Source organism: Hipposideros armiger, unplaced genomic scaffold (genome assembly GCF_001890085.2).
Source record: "Hipposideros armiger isolate ML-2016 unplaced genomic scaffold, ASM189008v1 scaffold_663, whole genome shotgun sequence".
Classification (NCBI taxonomy): domain Eukaryota; kingdom Metazoa; phylum Chordata; class Mammalia; order Chiroptera; family Hipposideridae; genus Hipposideros; species Hipposideros armiger.
The window spans coordinates 246488-259917 of NW_017732013.1; the positions used below are offsets into that span (position 1 = coordinate 246488).

The window sequence follows — 13430 nt, forward strand, 5'->3', positions numbered from 1 at the left end:
ATTTCATCTTAGGAATTTATTTAGGAAATGAAGTACTGCTCTGTGGTTTCAGAAAAAAATTAATAAATATCTCTGAATAGACGGTAATTTTATGTTCATTTTCAGAGAGATTTAGCTCATACATTAGCAGTGCTATTTCATAACACTCACGATCTTCTAAATTGACTTATTTGATGCTCTTCAGTGTCTATTTTTCTGAAGATTTAGATTTTTATCTCTGTTGCTGCTTTTGAAATATTCTCCATGATTGTGAATCCATCTAATGTAATTTTCACATTTGGTGCCCTTTTTCTTAAATAACAATACAGGGTAAGAACAACAGTTTGGAAGTTCTTCATACCAGCCTTATACTTTGATTCAAAATATGGATAAAATATAAGGAAAAGATAGATAAGAAGAGTTGAAGATCTCTGCATAAGAAAACCTTGTGTTAAAATCAAACAGATGGACTGTGAGGGGTAAGCTGTAGAGTAAGATAAGGTAATACAAAAAATCTCAACAGAAATGAGCCTCTGAGATGTAAAAAGTTGAATAACTGAGTAGCTTTGTTCCCTTTTATTAATACTTTTGCAGAAACCTTGTCTCTACTATGGCCCCTTTCATCTTTAACCTATGTCTTAGCACCTTCTCAGCACCTCACTTAGTTTTGCTTAAAGTAATTCAAGTACTAGTACCAGTTAATAATAATAATAATAATAATAATAATAGCATATAGATTTCTTATGGTTTAATCAAAACCTTCAATAATGCCTATATTTTTATTTGGCAATGCTTGAAATATCTCTAGGGGAGCCAACTATGTCAGCATAGAGATCTATTCTGAAGACAATGTGTCCCATGACATTAAATGTATATTCATTTCTACCAATAGTGTATTTTTTATAGGTTCTGACTTCATGCTAAAATGAAAAGGGGAAGTCTGTAAATATAGCTAGCTGTAAATATAGATAGATTGATATGTGTGTGTATGTATGTGCAATGTGTCAATATTATAATCTCTCTCTCTCTCTCTCTCTCTCTCTCTCTCTCTCTCTCTCTCTCTCTCTCTCAAACCTGTAGGGAAAAGGTCTTTTACCTCTTACCCAAGTAAGTCAGGATTTTGAACTTTGCAGCTAAGCAAATAATCGAGATCAGTGTACATGCTCTGTAACTCAACAATATTTGAACTGCTTTAAAACAATACTCCCTCATTTTGTTGCAGACACCGTGTCCCTGCTTTCTTTCAGGCAGAAAGAAGTCGGTTGTAAGCAGTTAATAGAGTGTTAGTACATGATTCTTAATTGGATAACTTAGCTGTCCCCCTGCCACTCTGCCTGAATTAGCTGAGGATGCTCAAATGGAGTCTTGGCCCAGCGCCTGGGATTGGTGGCTATATCTTTCCAAACGCACACCCTCACTGTCCTTGGGCAACCAATGTCCCTAAATCTGAGAATGCACTTGCAGGCATGTCAATCAGTCCTCAGCTGTCTTGATGTCTGTCTCTGCAGAGCAGCTCAGGCTCCTGGAGGAGTCTCGTTCAATCACAATTGCTGGTAGGGGCAAGCTTGATCTCCTGGTAGGCTTCCCAGGTGCTTAGTTCCAGACCTGCCCGTAGCCTACCAAAATAATTAAAATAAAATGAAATAGCTCGTTCCCGCACTCTCTCTCTCCCATGAGTCACCCCTAGAAGGTTGCTTTCCCCAACCCTCCCAGTGCCAGAAAGGGGAGCAAATGTTATTCCAAAGTGGCCAGAGGAGGGTTAATATATGCTTTGTTATTGAGAGAAGGGGAGGCAAGTATGCCAGGAGAGTGTGTGTGTGTTTGTGTGTGTGTGTGTGTGTGTGTGTGTGTGTGTGTGTGTGTGTGTGAGAGAGAGAGAGAGAGAGAGAGAGAGAGAGAGAGAGAGATGGAGAGAGTGTTTTGCAGGGGAAAATAAGAAGGGAAGAGGAATGATCAGAGGCCAGTACCCCAGCTCCCCTCAGGGCTTCAGAGAGCGGCACACATCGTAATTCCCTTTCCAGAGCCTTACGGCTTTCCACAAACAATGACATCACTCAGGCGCCGCCGACCAGATTACAGCTGGGGGGATTTTCCTGGGAGCAAGGCGGGCCCGGGTGGAGAGATAGAGGAGCTCTCCGGGGTGCTGAAAGGGGCGGGGGCGCGGACTCCCAGGGCGGGGCCCGTCGCTTTTCCGTCCTTCATTGGCTGCTGGCGAGCGGACGTCACCCAGGCTGGTGCTCTCCTCCCGACCCAGTGGAATTGGAGCTGAGGAGGAGCTGAAAATGCAGATTTAGCATCAAGCACAGACATACACTTGCTCTTTCTCTCAGATACACAGAGCTCCCCACATTCGCACCTCTGCCAGCGAGCGGGCCTCCTGACCTCACGGCTCCCCCTCCAGCCAGATGCTGGAGAACACGCATTGATTTGCTGCATTCCAAACCCCTAATCAATCTCTCTACACAAAGATTTCTTTAAAACAAACAAACAAACAAAAAACTACATATATATTTTTTATTTGCACCTTCCCTCCGGGTCCCCTGCTCCGTCAGTGTGCGCGCCTCCTAGCACCACTTTTCACTCCTAAAGAAAGATGAAAGGTGGCTGTGTCTCCCAGTGGAAGGCGGCCTCCGGGCTCCTCTTCTGTGTCATGGTTTTTGCATGTGCCGAGAGACCGGTCTTCACGAATCATTTTCTTGTGGAGTTGAATAAAGGAGGAGAGGAAGAAGCTCGCCAAGTTGCAGCAGAACACGGCTTTGGAGTCCGAAAGGTAAGATCTCTCTTGCATTTCGCATGTTGTTTCAAAACGGAGACAGCCCTGCGCAATCTCATTGCAGATTTGCAAGTTTTAGCTCTTTCTTAAGCGATGCAGACATTCTGCCTTCGGTTCTTTAACACGACATTGCCTCCAGGGACCTTTCACGGGTTATGTAATTAAAATGCCCTTCAAATTGTACTAGTAAGGTCATAAAAAATAATTTATTGCTCTTTGACTTGGTGGCGAAAATAGGATAACACATTTCAAACAATGCCGTGCGCCCAGGCTGCTGTCCGAGGTACCAAGTTCTCAAGGCTGCCTGGGGATGGGAGGATGAAGTGTTGAACATCTGGGTTTGCGTTGGTTGTCTTGTCAGGGATGTATGCTCCTCTCCCATCTCCTGAGAAAGAGTAGTTTCTGACGGATAGGGCTAGAAGCTTGGGGCATTGTTATTCATCTCCGTGCTTTTCGGACCCCGCGCCCAGGAGTACTTCTCTTCCAGTGACTTCGGTCCCTACTTTTTTCCATGGAAAGCAGCTCCCTGGCCCCAGAAGACTTGGAGACCTGAACTGTTTTTTTTTTTCTAAAATCGGGGCAAAATTTATCGCCCTCACCCGCGTCCACCACAGCTCACCCCGGAGCGTACTCCTCTTTAGCTCTCAAGTTCTCCACGCACAGCTATAGAAGCTGGACAGGCAGGTTTTGAGGGGAGTTCCCTGCGGAGAAGTCAGGGTGTCTCTCCTGGTATGTGGGCGGCCAGCTTGGCTTTCCCAGGAGGATGCGGGGGATCCCCATTCTAAGAAGTTTCCAGAGTTCAATCTTTTGGGCAGCTGGGTGAGGCTCCCAACCTAAGATGCCTCTGGACTCCTTTGGAGAGTCTAGGGTACCCATTCTGTGACAGCAAGGGAAAGGAGAACACTGGTAGGAGCTTCAGCTGACCTACTTGCTCTTCCTGAGAAATACCGTGTCAGGGATCTCAAGTGTTCTCAGGCGACCTGGCGAGGGGTGGAATACAGTGAGGGTGCAAGAAGAAACCGAGGCGAGGGGAACCTGGAGGACATAGAGATGCGATTTGGCAGCCAGAGGGCCCGCTGAAGGTCTGTGGGATTCCAGGCCCCATCTCCTTCCTCCTGACCCCTGGAATGAGGCTTAAGATGAGGGGTAGGAGCTTTCTTTTGCCTCTCAAGGGCAGCGCGAGCTGGGACTCCCATCAGTCTCTCTGTCCCGACTTCCCACGCCTCCTACCTCCCTCCCAGCCGCGGCGAGGGTTCCTTCACATACTGCGGGCTCTCCCGCCTCCGTAGGGCGTTGGCAGCCTGGATTTCGACCCCAGGTGGGTTTGACAGCGACTTTGTTAGCGGTCTGGGAGGAGGCGCCGGGTCTGTCAGTGGCGCTCTGGCGGGTCTTGCAGAAGGGAACTTGTTGCTCCCGGGAAGCGGGGGTGGAGCAGGGGAAAGAGGACGCCAGCTGAGGGAGCAGCCCGCTGTCCTTCTGGCCCACGGCCTGGGGACTGTTTCAAGAGTGCCACCAACACAATAAGCAAGTAGACCCTCCTTCCTTCCCACCTCCCTCCCAAAACTTGGCAAGATCCAGGACCCAGAAAGCATAAATATAACTGTGATTATTATTAGCTGAGAGTTATAGGGCACTATTATGTGCTGGAGTCTTTACATACATTCTTATTTATATTCTCAGCAACTATTAGAAAGCTACTATTATTATTAAGCCTATATAAGTAAATTGGCTCTATAAGGCCCAAGGCAAAAACAACCAAGGATTTAAGCCCAGATCTTTCAGAGATGAACGCATGCTTTCATTCCAGTACTTACCAAACCAAGTTAAGTGTTCTGCAGGATATGCTGGGCTTTGGGGTATGCTGAGAAAGGGCCTTTGGTTCTTGAGTAAAAAGGACTGCAGTTGATGCACAAATAGATGTTACTCTCTCACCCTACCATGCACTTTTTAATAGTGTAGGCAGATATTACTATCATAGTGTAGGCAGACATTGCTATCTCCTCTTTACTTCTTTTGAAAATATGTCACTAGGATCTGATCTTAGAAACTTAATCAAATCTAAATGTAGCTGAGACTGATAATGGCTTAATTTACAAATTGTCCAAGAGGGTTACTTTTCTTGTATAGAGGTAAACAACTTAATGAGAGATTTACAAGTTTTGATGATGGAATTCAAGCAAGTGAGTTTGAATTATCTCAATACATTTACCTTAAAATCTCAAGGAACTCATACTTTGGGGTAAAATCAGATACCTACATCTCTTTCTCCCTCATTCTTTCTTGGAGAGAAGCCCACTTGTTTTCCCCCCACAACCTCAAACCTGCAATTCCTATCTAGGAGAAATAGGCTTTTACCTTGCCACCTCTCTCCTTACCTCTCCATAACCTCTCAGAAGTAATATCTCTTATCCAGATGATTTTGCTTTGATACATGTTTAAGTAAAAATCAGTCTATGGCAAGATATTTCTGTCAGATGAATCTTTGCTTGATGCTCCACTTGTCTAGAATAAACTCTCTTTTTCTTCTTTGGATCCATGTCCCACCCATCCTTCAAGACTGAGTTCCTGATAACTGTCGACCACAGTGAACTATTTCCTCTCCAAAATTCCTTTGGGACAAAAAAGCAAAGCCTGCACAACACATGCTAGTACAGCTATCACTTGTCCTTCAGTCATTTCATATACATATGTAAATATTGGTGTATTGCCTTTCTACTTAAAAGGTAAATACTCGGGGGCAGCTTCTATATTTCTGGTTTCCTCACCAGGCCAGCATATTACTGGGTTTGCCAGCCCATAAGAAATCTTTCTTAATCTTACTTATTATTTCAAGTTTCCCAAACACTGTCCTGCTTTATTTTCATCATGCTGTACTGTACTTTTGTCAACATTTGCTATTCATTTTTCATTTAACCTCTAATAACTCCTTCTTTTTTCTCTCTCTAATGCTTAGCATATGCATACTTCCCAACTCTCTACTGCCCCACCCTCTCCTATGCTCAGTGTCAGACACCAAAGATTCTCAGTAATTATTTATTTATCCAAAAGAAGAGTCAGATATGCACACTAGAGGAACATGTTCTTTTACTAAGTTATCTCACCCAACCTCACAACCTGTAAGGTAGAAATTATTGGCACCAGCCCTAATTCTCAGAAAAAAACTTAAAGCTTTAAGAAGTTAAGTAACTGCTGATACTTGGAAAGTGAAAAAAACCTCAAATTTAAAAACGAATTTGCTTTACCAAAAGTAATTTTGTTTTTCTCTCATGCTGCCTCCAGAAAGCCTTTCTTTACTGCCAAGTGCTCTGCCCTTGGGGCACCATTTTTGAGTTCTGATATTTTTCTTTTCCTTTCCTTTTTTACTACTTTTTTCTTCCTAATTTTATTTAGTATTAACATAGGTACCTATATCATTAACTAATGTGTATGAGTATGTATTTCTTCTGGTAGATTGTAAATCTTCCAAGTGGAGAAACAATATACTATGTCTTTTTACGGTTTCTATATTTAGTATGGTAGCCTGTATATGAGATATTCAATAATATTTGTTGATAATTCTGCCTAACCCTTAAAAGACCATAAGCAAACAATATTTCCTCTCTAAAATGAAGTAACTTTACCCTCAGAAAGGTGTATTGAGACTAAAGTTTTATATTTTATTATGACTTGGCCCAAAGATGTATGTTTATCAAAGCAGATGCATATATCTAGGAGAGTGAGTGAATTTACAATTATAACAAATGTTATTTCAAAGAGTGCCTTAAAATTCTCAATACTGACTCTGGGTGGTGAGCACACAATGCAATATATAGTTGGTGTATTATAGAAATGTACATTTGCAACCTATGTAATTTTACTAACCAATGTCACCCCAATACATTTAATAAAAATAAAAAACCTGAAAAAAAATTCTCAATACAGTACTTATTTTAATTCCCTTGAAAAAAGAAAACAAAAATTATTTGCTAAAGCATGTGTTGAGGGTTAGTTAAAAATCAGGTAAGAATTAAGGTAAAAATACAAACTGACAATTGGGTGTTTTTGTTTTGCTGTGGTATGTTTTTATTTTTATCCATGTGGGACTGAAGTTAGGGTGATTACACTTGTAAAATCATGTAAGAACTTTAAAATGTGTGACAGTTCAAAATGTTTTAAACCTAGTAATAATTGTGCTCTTATGTAATGAAATAAAATTTTGGTTATTTTAATTTTATTGAAGCATAAAATAATTTATGAAAAAGCACAGCTTAACACATTTTCCTCAACTGGGCACATATGTGTAACAAGCACCCAAATCAAGAAATAAAATATATCAGCATCCGATAAGTCTTCCTCTTGCTCATAGTTTTTAGTTTTAGGCTATTATAAATATTGCTTCTGCGCATATTGTGGTATATGGATGTTGGTGAACACATATGCCTTTCTGTTGGGATCATCCCAAGGAATAGAATTGTTGAATCAAGGAGCAGGCATACATTTAACTTTATGAGACTGTATCAGTTCTATTGCTGTGTAACAAATTACTAGAAATGTAGTGCCCTAATGGGCCGGCTGAGTGGCTCAGTTGGTTAAGAACTCGCTCAAGACTTTGAGCTCTGAACAACAGCGGTTGGATTCCCAGCCCGAGGTAAGCTGCCGCTGAGCTGCCAATGAGCTGCTGCTGAGCTGCCAACAGGTAGCAGGATGGCTCAGCTAAAAAAAATAAATAAATAAAATAAAACTAATAAATGTAGTGGCCTAAAACCACACAAATTTGTTATTTCATAGTTTTCATGGATAAGGAGACTGACACATTTTAGCTGGGACTTCGGCTCTAGCCCTGATAGGCTAAAATCAAGATGTTGACCAGCTGTGTCTTCATCTAGAGGTATAACTAACGGGAAATCCACTTCCAAGCATATTCAGGTTGTTAGAACTTAGCTCTTTGTCGTTAAAGGAGTCTTCATTTTGTTGGTGGCTACTGGACCAGGACCACTCTTAGCTTCTGGAGGCTTCTTTCAGGACTTTGCCACATGACCCCCTCAATAGACCTTCTCACACCCTACCCCTTCAAATCCCTTCCTTCAGGAAAGGCCCACTTCCTACTTAGAGTTAACCTTATTAGGTCAGCCATACGCAACATAATTTCTCTTGATTTTTTGATTAACTAAATTGAACTGATTTGGGACCTTAACTATATCTGACAAATCTCTTCATCTCTGTCATATAATGTAATCTAATCTCAGAAGTGAAATCCATCATATTCACAGTCCTGCCCACACTCAAGGGGAGGGGATTTTACAGGGCATGTACACCAGGGTGAGGAAATCTAGGAGGCTATTTCAGAATTCTGCCTACCATAGACAAACTGACAAACAGTTTTACAAAGTAGTTACAGCAATTCCCATTCCCACCAGCAGTGTGTGGGGATTCCAATTGCTCCACATTCTCACTGATATTTGATATTTTATACTTTTTTCCTTTTAGTTATTTTGGTGGATGTGTAGTTATGTCTCATGGTGATTTTAACTTGCATTTTCCAGATGCTCAATTGAAGCTGAATGCCTCTTGATATGCTTATTGGTTATTTGGATATTCTTTTTTTATACAGTATTTGTTCAACTATTTGCCCTAAAAAGTTTTTCTTATGAGTTATCTGTCTTAATTTTGGTTTCTAGTAGTTCTTTACCTATTATGAATAGGAATCTGATGTCCAATATATGTATTTTAAATATTTATTATTAGCCTTTCTCTAATAAAATATACTTCAAATACAACATTATATTAGTTTCAGGTATACAACATAATGATTTGACATTTATATGAAGTGATCACCTAGATAAGTCTAATAACCATCTGTCACCATACATAGCTATTACAATATTATTGACTAAATTCCTTATGCTGTACATTACATCCCCATGGCTTATTAATTTAATATAACTGAAAGGTGTACCTCTTAATCTTTTTCACATACCTCCTAAACTCCTCCCATCTGGCAACCATCAGTTTTTTTTCTTTATGAGTCTTTTTCTGTTTTGTTTTGTTTGTTCATTTGTTTTGTTTTGTTTTAGATTCCACATATAAGTGAAATTATATGGTATCTGTCTTTCTCTGTCTGACTTATTGCACTTAGCTTTATACCCTCTAGGCCCATCCAGGTCGTCACAAATGACAAGATTTTTTTCTTTTTTATGGTTCCCTAATATTCCATTGCAGATATATATATATATATATATATATATATATATATTCTTTATTCATTCATCTATTGATAGTCACCTCGGTGGCTTCAGTATCTTGACTGTTTTAAATAATGCTGTGATGAACATAGGGATGTATATATCTTTTGAAATTCATGTTTTCATTTTCTTTGAATAAATACCCAGAAGAGAAAATGCTGGCTCAAATAGTAGTTCTATGTTTAAATTTTTGAGGAATCTCTATACTGTTTTCCACAGTGGCTGCACCAATTTACAATCCCACTAACAGTTCACAGGGGTTCCTTTTCTCCCCACCTTTAGCAACACTCGTTATTTGTTGACTTTTTTATAATAGCCATTCTGAAAGGTATGGTTTTGATTTGTATTTCCCTGATTATTAATGATGTTGAGCATCTTTTCATGTGTCTGTTGGATATCTGCGTCTTCCTTGGAGAAATGTCTATTCAGGCTTTCTGCTTATTTTTTAATCAGATTGTTTGGGGGTTTTGCTATTGAGTTATATGAGTTCTTTATACAGTTTGGATATTAACCCCTTGTTGCATATATCATTTAAAATTATCTTCTCCTATTCAGTAGTTTGTCTTTTCATTCTGTTGATGATTTTCCTCTACATGAAAAAGTTTTTCAGTTTGATATAGTCCTATTTTTTATTTTTTTTTGTCCTGACCCAAGGAGACATATCCAAGAGAAAATATTGCTAAGACTAAATATCCAAGAGTTTGCTTCCTATGTTTTCTTGTAGGAATTTTATTGTTTCAAGTCTTACAGTTATTTTAGGACTTCAATACATTTCGAGTGTATTCTTTAATATTATATAAGAAAGTTGTCTAGTTTAATTTTTTTGCATGTATCTGTCTAGTTTACCTAATATCATTTATTGAAGAGACTGTTTTTTGCCCACTGCATGTTGTTGCCTCTTTTGTCGTAGGTTAATTGACCATGTGAGTGTGGGTTTACTTCTGGGCTCTCTATCCTGTTCCAATGATCCATTTTTGTTCAAGTGCTGTATTGCTTCGATTTCTATAGCTTTGTAGCATAGTTTGAAATCAGGAAACATGAAACTTCCAACTTTGTTCTTTTTTCTCAAGATTGCTTTATGTATTTGGGGTCTTTTGTGCTTACCTACAAATTTTAGAATTATTTGTTTTAGTACTGTGAAAAGCTATTGGAATTTTGATAGAGATTGCATTGAACCTGCAGATTACTTTGGGTAGTATGGTCATTTTAACAATACTAATCCTTCCAATTTGTGAACATGGTGTATCCTGCACTTTATTTGTGTCATCTTTAATTTCTTTCATCAGTATCTTATAGATTTCAGAATATAGATCTTTCACCTCCTTTGTTAAATTTATTCCTAGGTATTTTGTAATTTTTGATACAATTATAACTGGCATTTTACAAAAATTCTCTTTCTCATAGTTTGTTATTAGTGTACAGAAATGGGGCAAATGTCTCTATATTGAATTTGTAACCTGCAACTTTACTGAATTTATTTATTACTTCAAAGATTTTTGGTGGAGTCTATAGGGTTTTCTGTATGTAGTATTATGTCATCTGCAAACAGTGACAGTTTGACTTCTTTTTTTTTCCCAATTTGGACGTCTTGTACTTCCCATTCTTGTCTGATTGCTGTGGCTAGGACTTTCAATACTATGTTGAATAAAGTGGTGAGAGGCCATTCTTTTCTTGTTCTTGATCTTAGAAAGGCTGAAAATTTTTCATCATTGAGCATGATGTTAGCTATGGGTTTGTCAGAAACAGCCTTTGTTAATAATGAGTTATGATCCCTTTATACCTACTTTATTAATAGTTTTTATCATAAATGGATGCTGAATTTTGTCAATGCTTTTTCTGCATCTATTGTGGTGATCTAATAATTTTCATCCTTTGTTTTGTTAATGTGATGTTGATTGATTTGCAGGCATTGAACCATCCTTGCCTCCCTGGAATAAATCCCACTTAATCATAATGTATGATCCGTTTAATGTATTGTTGAATTTGGTTTGCTTATATTTTGTTGAAAATATTTACATTTATGTTTATCAGTTATTAGCATGTAGTTTTCTTTTATTCATTTTTTCATAGTATTTGCTTTTGGTGTCAGGGTAATACTAGCTTCATAAAATAAGTTTGGAAGTGTTCCTTCCTCTTCAATTTTTTTGGAATGGTTTGAGAAGGATACTTAATTGATTTTTACATATTTGTTAGAATTCACCTGTGAATCCATGGTCCTGGACTTTTGTCTGTTGGGAGATTTTTTATTACTGATCCAATTTCACTACTAACAATTGGTCTGTTCAGATTGGTCTGTTTTTTCCTATTTAGTCTTGGAAGTTTGTGTGTTCTAAGTTGGCCATTTCTTCTAAGTTGGCCAATTGCTTGGTATATAATTGTTTGTATGCTGTGTGTCTCATAGGTCCTTTGTATTTCTGTGGTGTCAGTTGTAACTTCTCTTCTGTTTCTGATTTTATTTATTTGGGGCCTCTCTTGTTTTTGTTGATGAATCCGGCTGAAGATTTATCAATTTTGCTTATTTTTTCAAAGAACCAGCTCTTGGTTTCATTGATTTTTCCTGTTGCTTTTTGTAGTCTGTATTTAACTTATCTCTGCTGTTATCTTTATTATTTTCTTCCTTCTACTAACTTTGGACTTTGTTTATTCTTTTTTTTTCTAGTTCCTTTAGTTGTAAAGTTAAATTCTTTATGTGGGATTTTTCTTGTTTCTTGAGGCAAGCCTATATTGCTATGAACTTTCCTCTGAGGTCTGTCTTTGTTGCATCCCATAAATTTTGGAAATCTGCATTTCCATTTTCATTTGTCTCAATTTTTAAAAAATTTTATCTTGATGTTTTGTTTACCCATTGGTTGTTTAGTAGCTTGTTGTTTAGTCTCCATGTGTTTGTGGGTTTTTTTATAGTTTTCTTCTTGTAGTTGATTTTTACTTTTATACTCTTGTAGTCAGAAAAGATGCTTAATGTGACTTCAATCTTTTTTAATTTATTGAGACTTGTTTTGCAGCCTAAAATATGATCTATACTGGAGAATGTTTTGTATGTCCTTGAAAAGAATGTGTATTTTACAGTTTGGAGATAAAACATTCTGTATACTATATCTATTAAGTCAGTTTTTCTAATGTGTCATTAAGGCCAGTGTTTCTGTATTAATTTCTGGTCTAAATAATCTATCCATTGATATATGTTGATATCAAAGTCCCCTACTATTATTGTATTACTGACAATTTCTACTTTAATGCTCATTAATATTTGCTTTATATATTTAGGTGCTTCTCTGTTGGGTGCATAAATATTTATGAGTGTTATATCTTCCCTTGCTTGACCCCATTATCATTATGCAATGCTCTTCCTTGTCTCTTTTTACAGACTTTGTTTTAAAGTCTATTTTGTCTGATATGAATATTGCTACCCCATCTTTCTTTTCATTTTTATTTGCATGAAATATCTTTTTCCATCCTTTAATGTCCAGTCTCATTGTATTTTTCAATCTGACATTGGTCTCTTGCAAGCAGCATATAGGTGAATCTTGTGAATCTTAATGATTTTGTTTTGTTTTGCTTTGTTTTTAATCCATGTAGCCACGCTATGTCTTTTGATTGGACCATTTACTCCATTTACATTTATAGTAATTATTTCAAGTTATGTACTTATTGCCATTATGTTAATTGTTTTTGTTTGTTTGTTTGTTATTTTTGTAGTTCTTCTCTGTTCTTTTCTTTTACCTTTGGTTTCTTCCCTGTGATATGCTGGGTTTTGCTGGGGTTTTGTAACATGATGTTTGGGTTCCTTTCTCTTTATTGTTTGTGTACCTTTTACAGGTTTTTGGTTTGTGGCTACCATGAGGTATGTGTGTGTAAATGTGTGTACACACACACACACACACAGGGTGACAAAAAATGTATACACATTTTAAGAAAGGAAAAAACTGTATTAAAATTGTAATATTCAATATATATCAATAACAAAAGATGAATACGTCATGTGTTTACATTTTTTGGCTCCCCTAGTGTATGCGTGTGTGTATGTATATATGTAATCTAGTTTAAGCTTATATGCATTTAAATTTGGATGCATACTAAATGCACTACATTTTTATTTCTATCTCCAAAAATTTATGTCATATTTTAGATCTTTTTATTTTGTGTACCCTCTAACTACTTACTGTGATTATAGGTCATTTTTCCACTTTTATCTTTCAGCTTTCATAATTGTTTTTTAGGTGACTGATCTACTGTCTTTACCATTTATTTGCCTTTACTTATGAGATTTTTTTCTTTCATATATTTTCTTATTTATGGTTTTGTTTTTTTATTTTCCACTTATAAAATACACTTTAACATTTCTTGTAAAGCCAGTTTAATGATGATGAACTGTTTTAGTGCTTTTTTTCTGGAAAACTTTATCTCTCCTTCAATTCTGAATGATAACCTTGCAAAGTAGAGTATTCTCAGTTTTAAGT

General features: G+C 37.6%; 1 protein-coding gene across 1 annotated transcript in view; it reads left to right on the forward strand.

Moving 5' to 3' along the window:
- The first annotated feature begins 2240 nt into the window (after positions 1–2240).
- PCSK2 (proprotein convertase subtilisin/kexin type 2) overlaps positions 2241–13430 on the forward strand; it is a 294044-nt gene continuing 282854 nt past the window's right edge. The window contains exon 1 of the mRNA XM_019626211.1: positions 2241–2749. Coding sequence (XP_019481756.1) covers positions 2573–2749 — 177 coding nt within the window. The 5' untranslated portion in view covers positions 2241–2572. The remainder of the gene's footprint in view (positions 2750–13430) is intronic.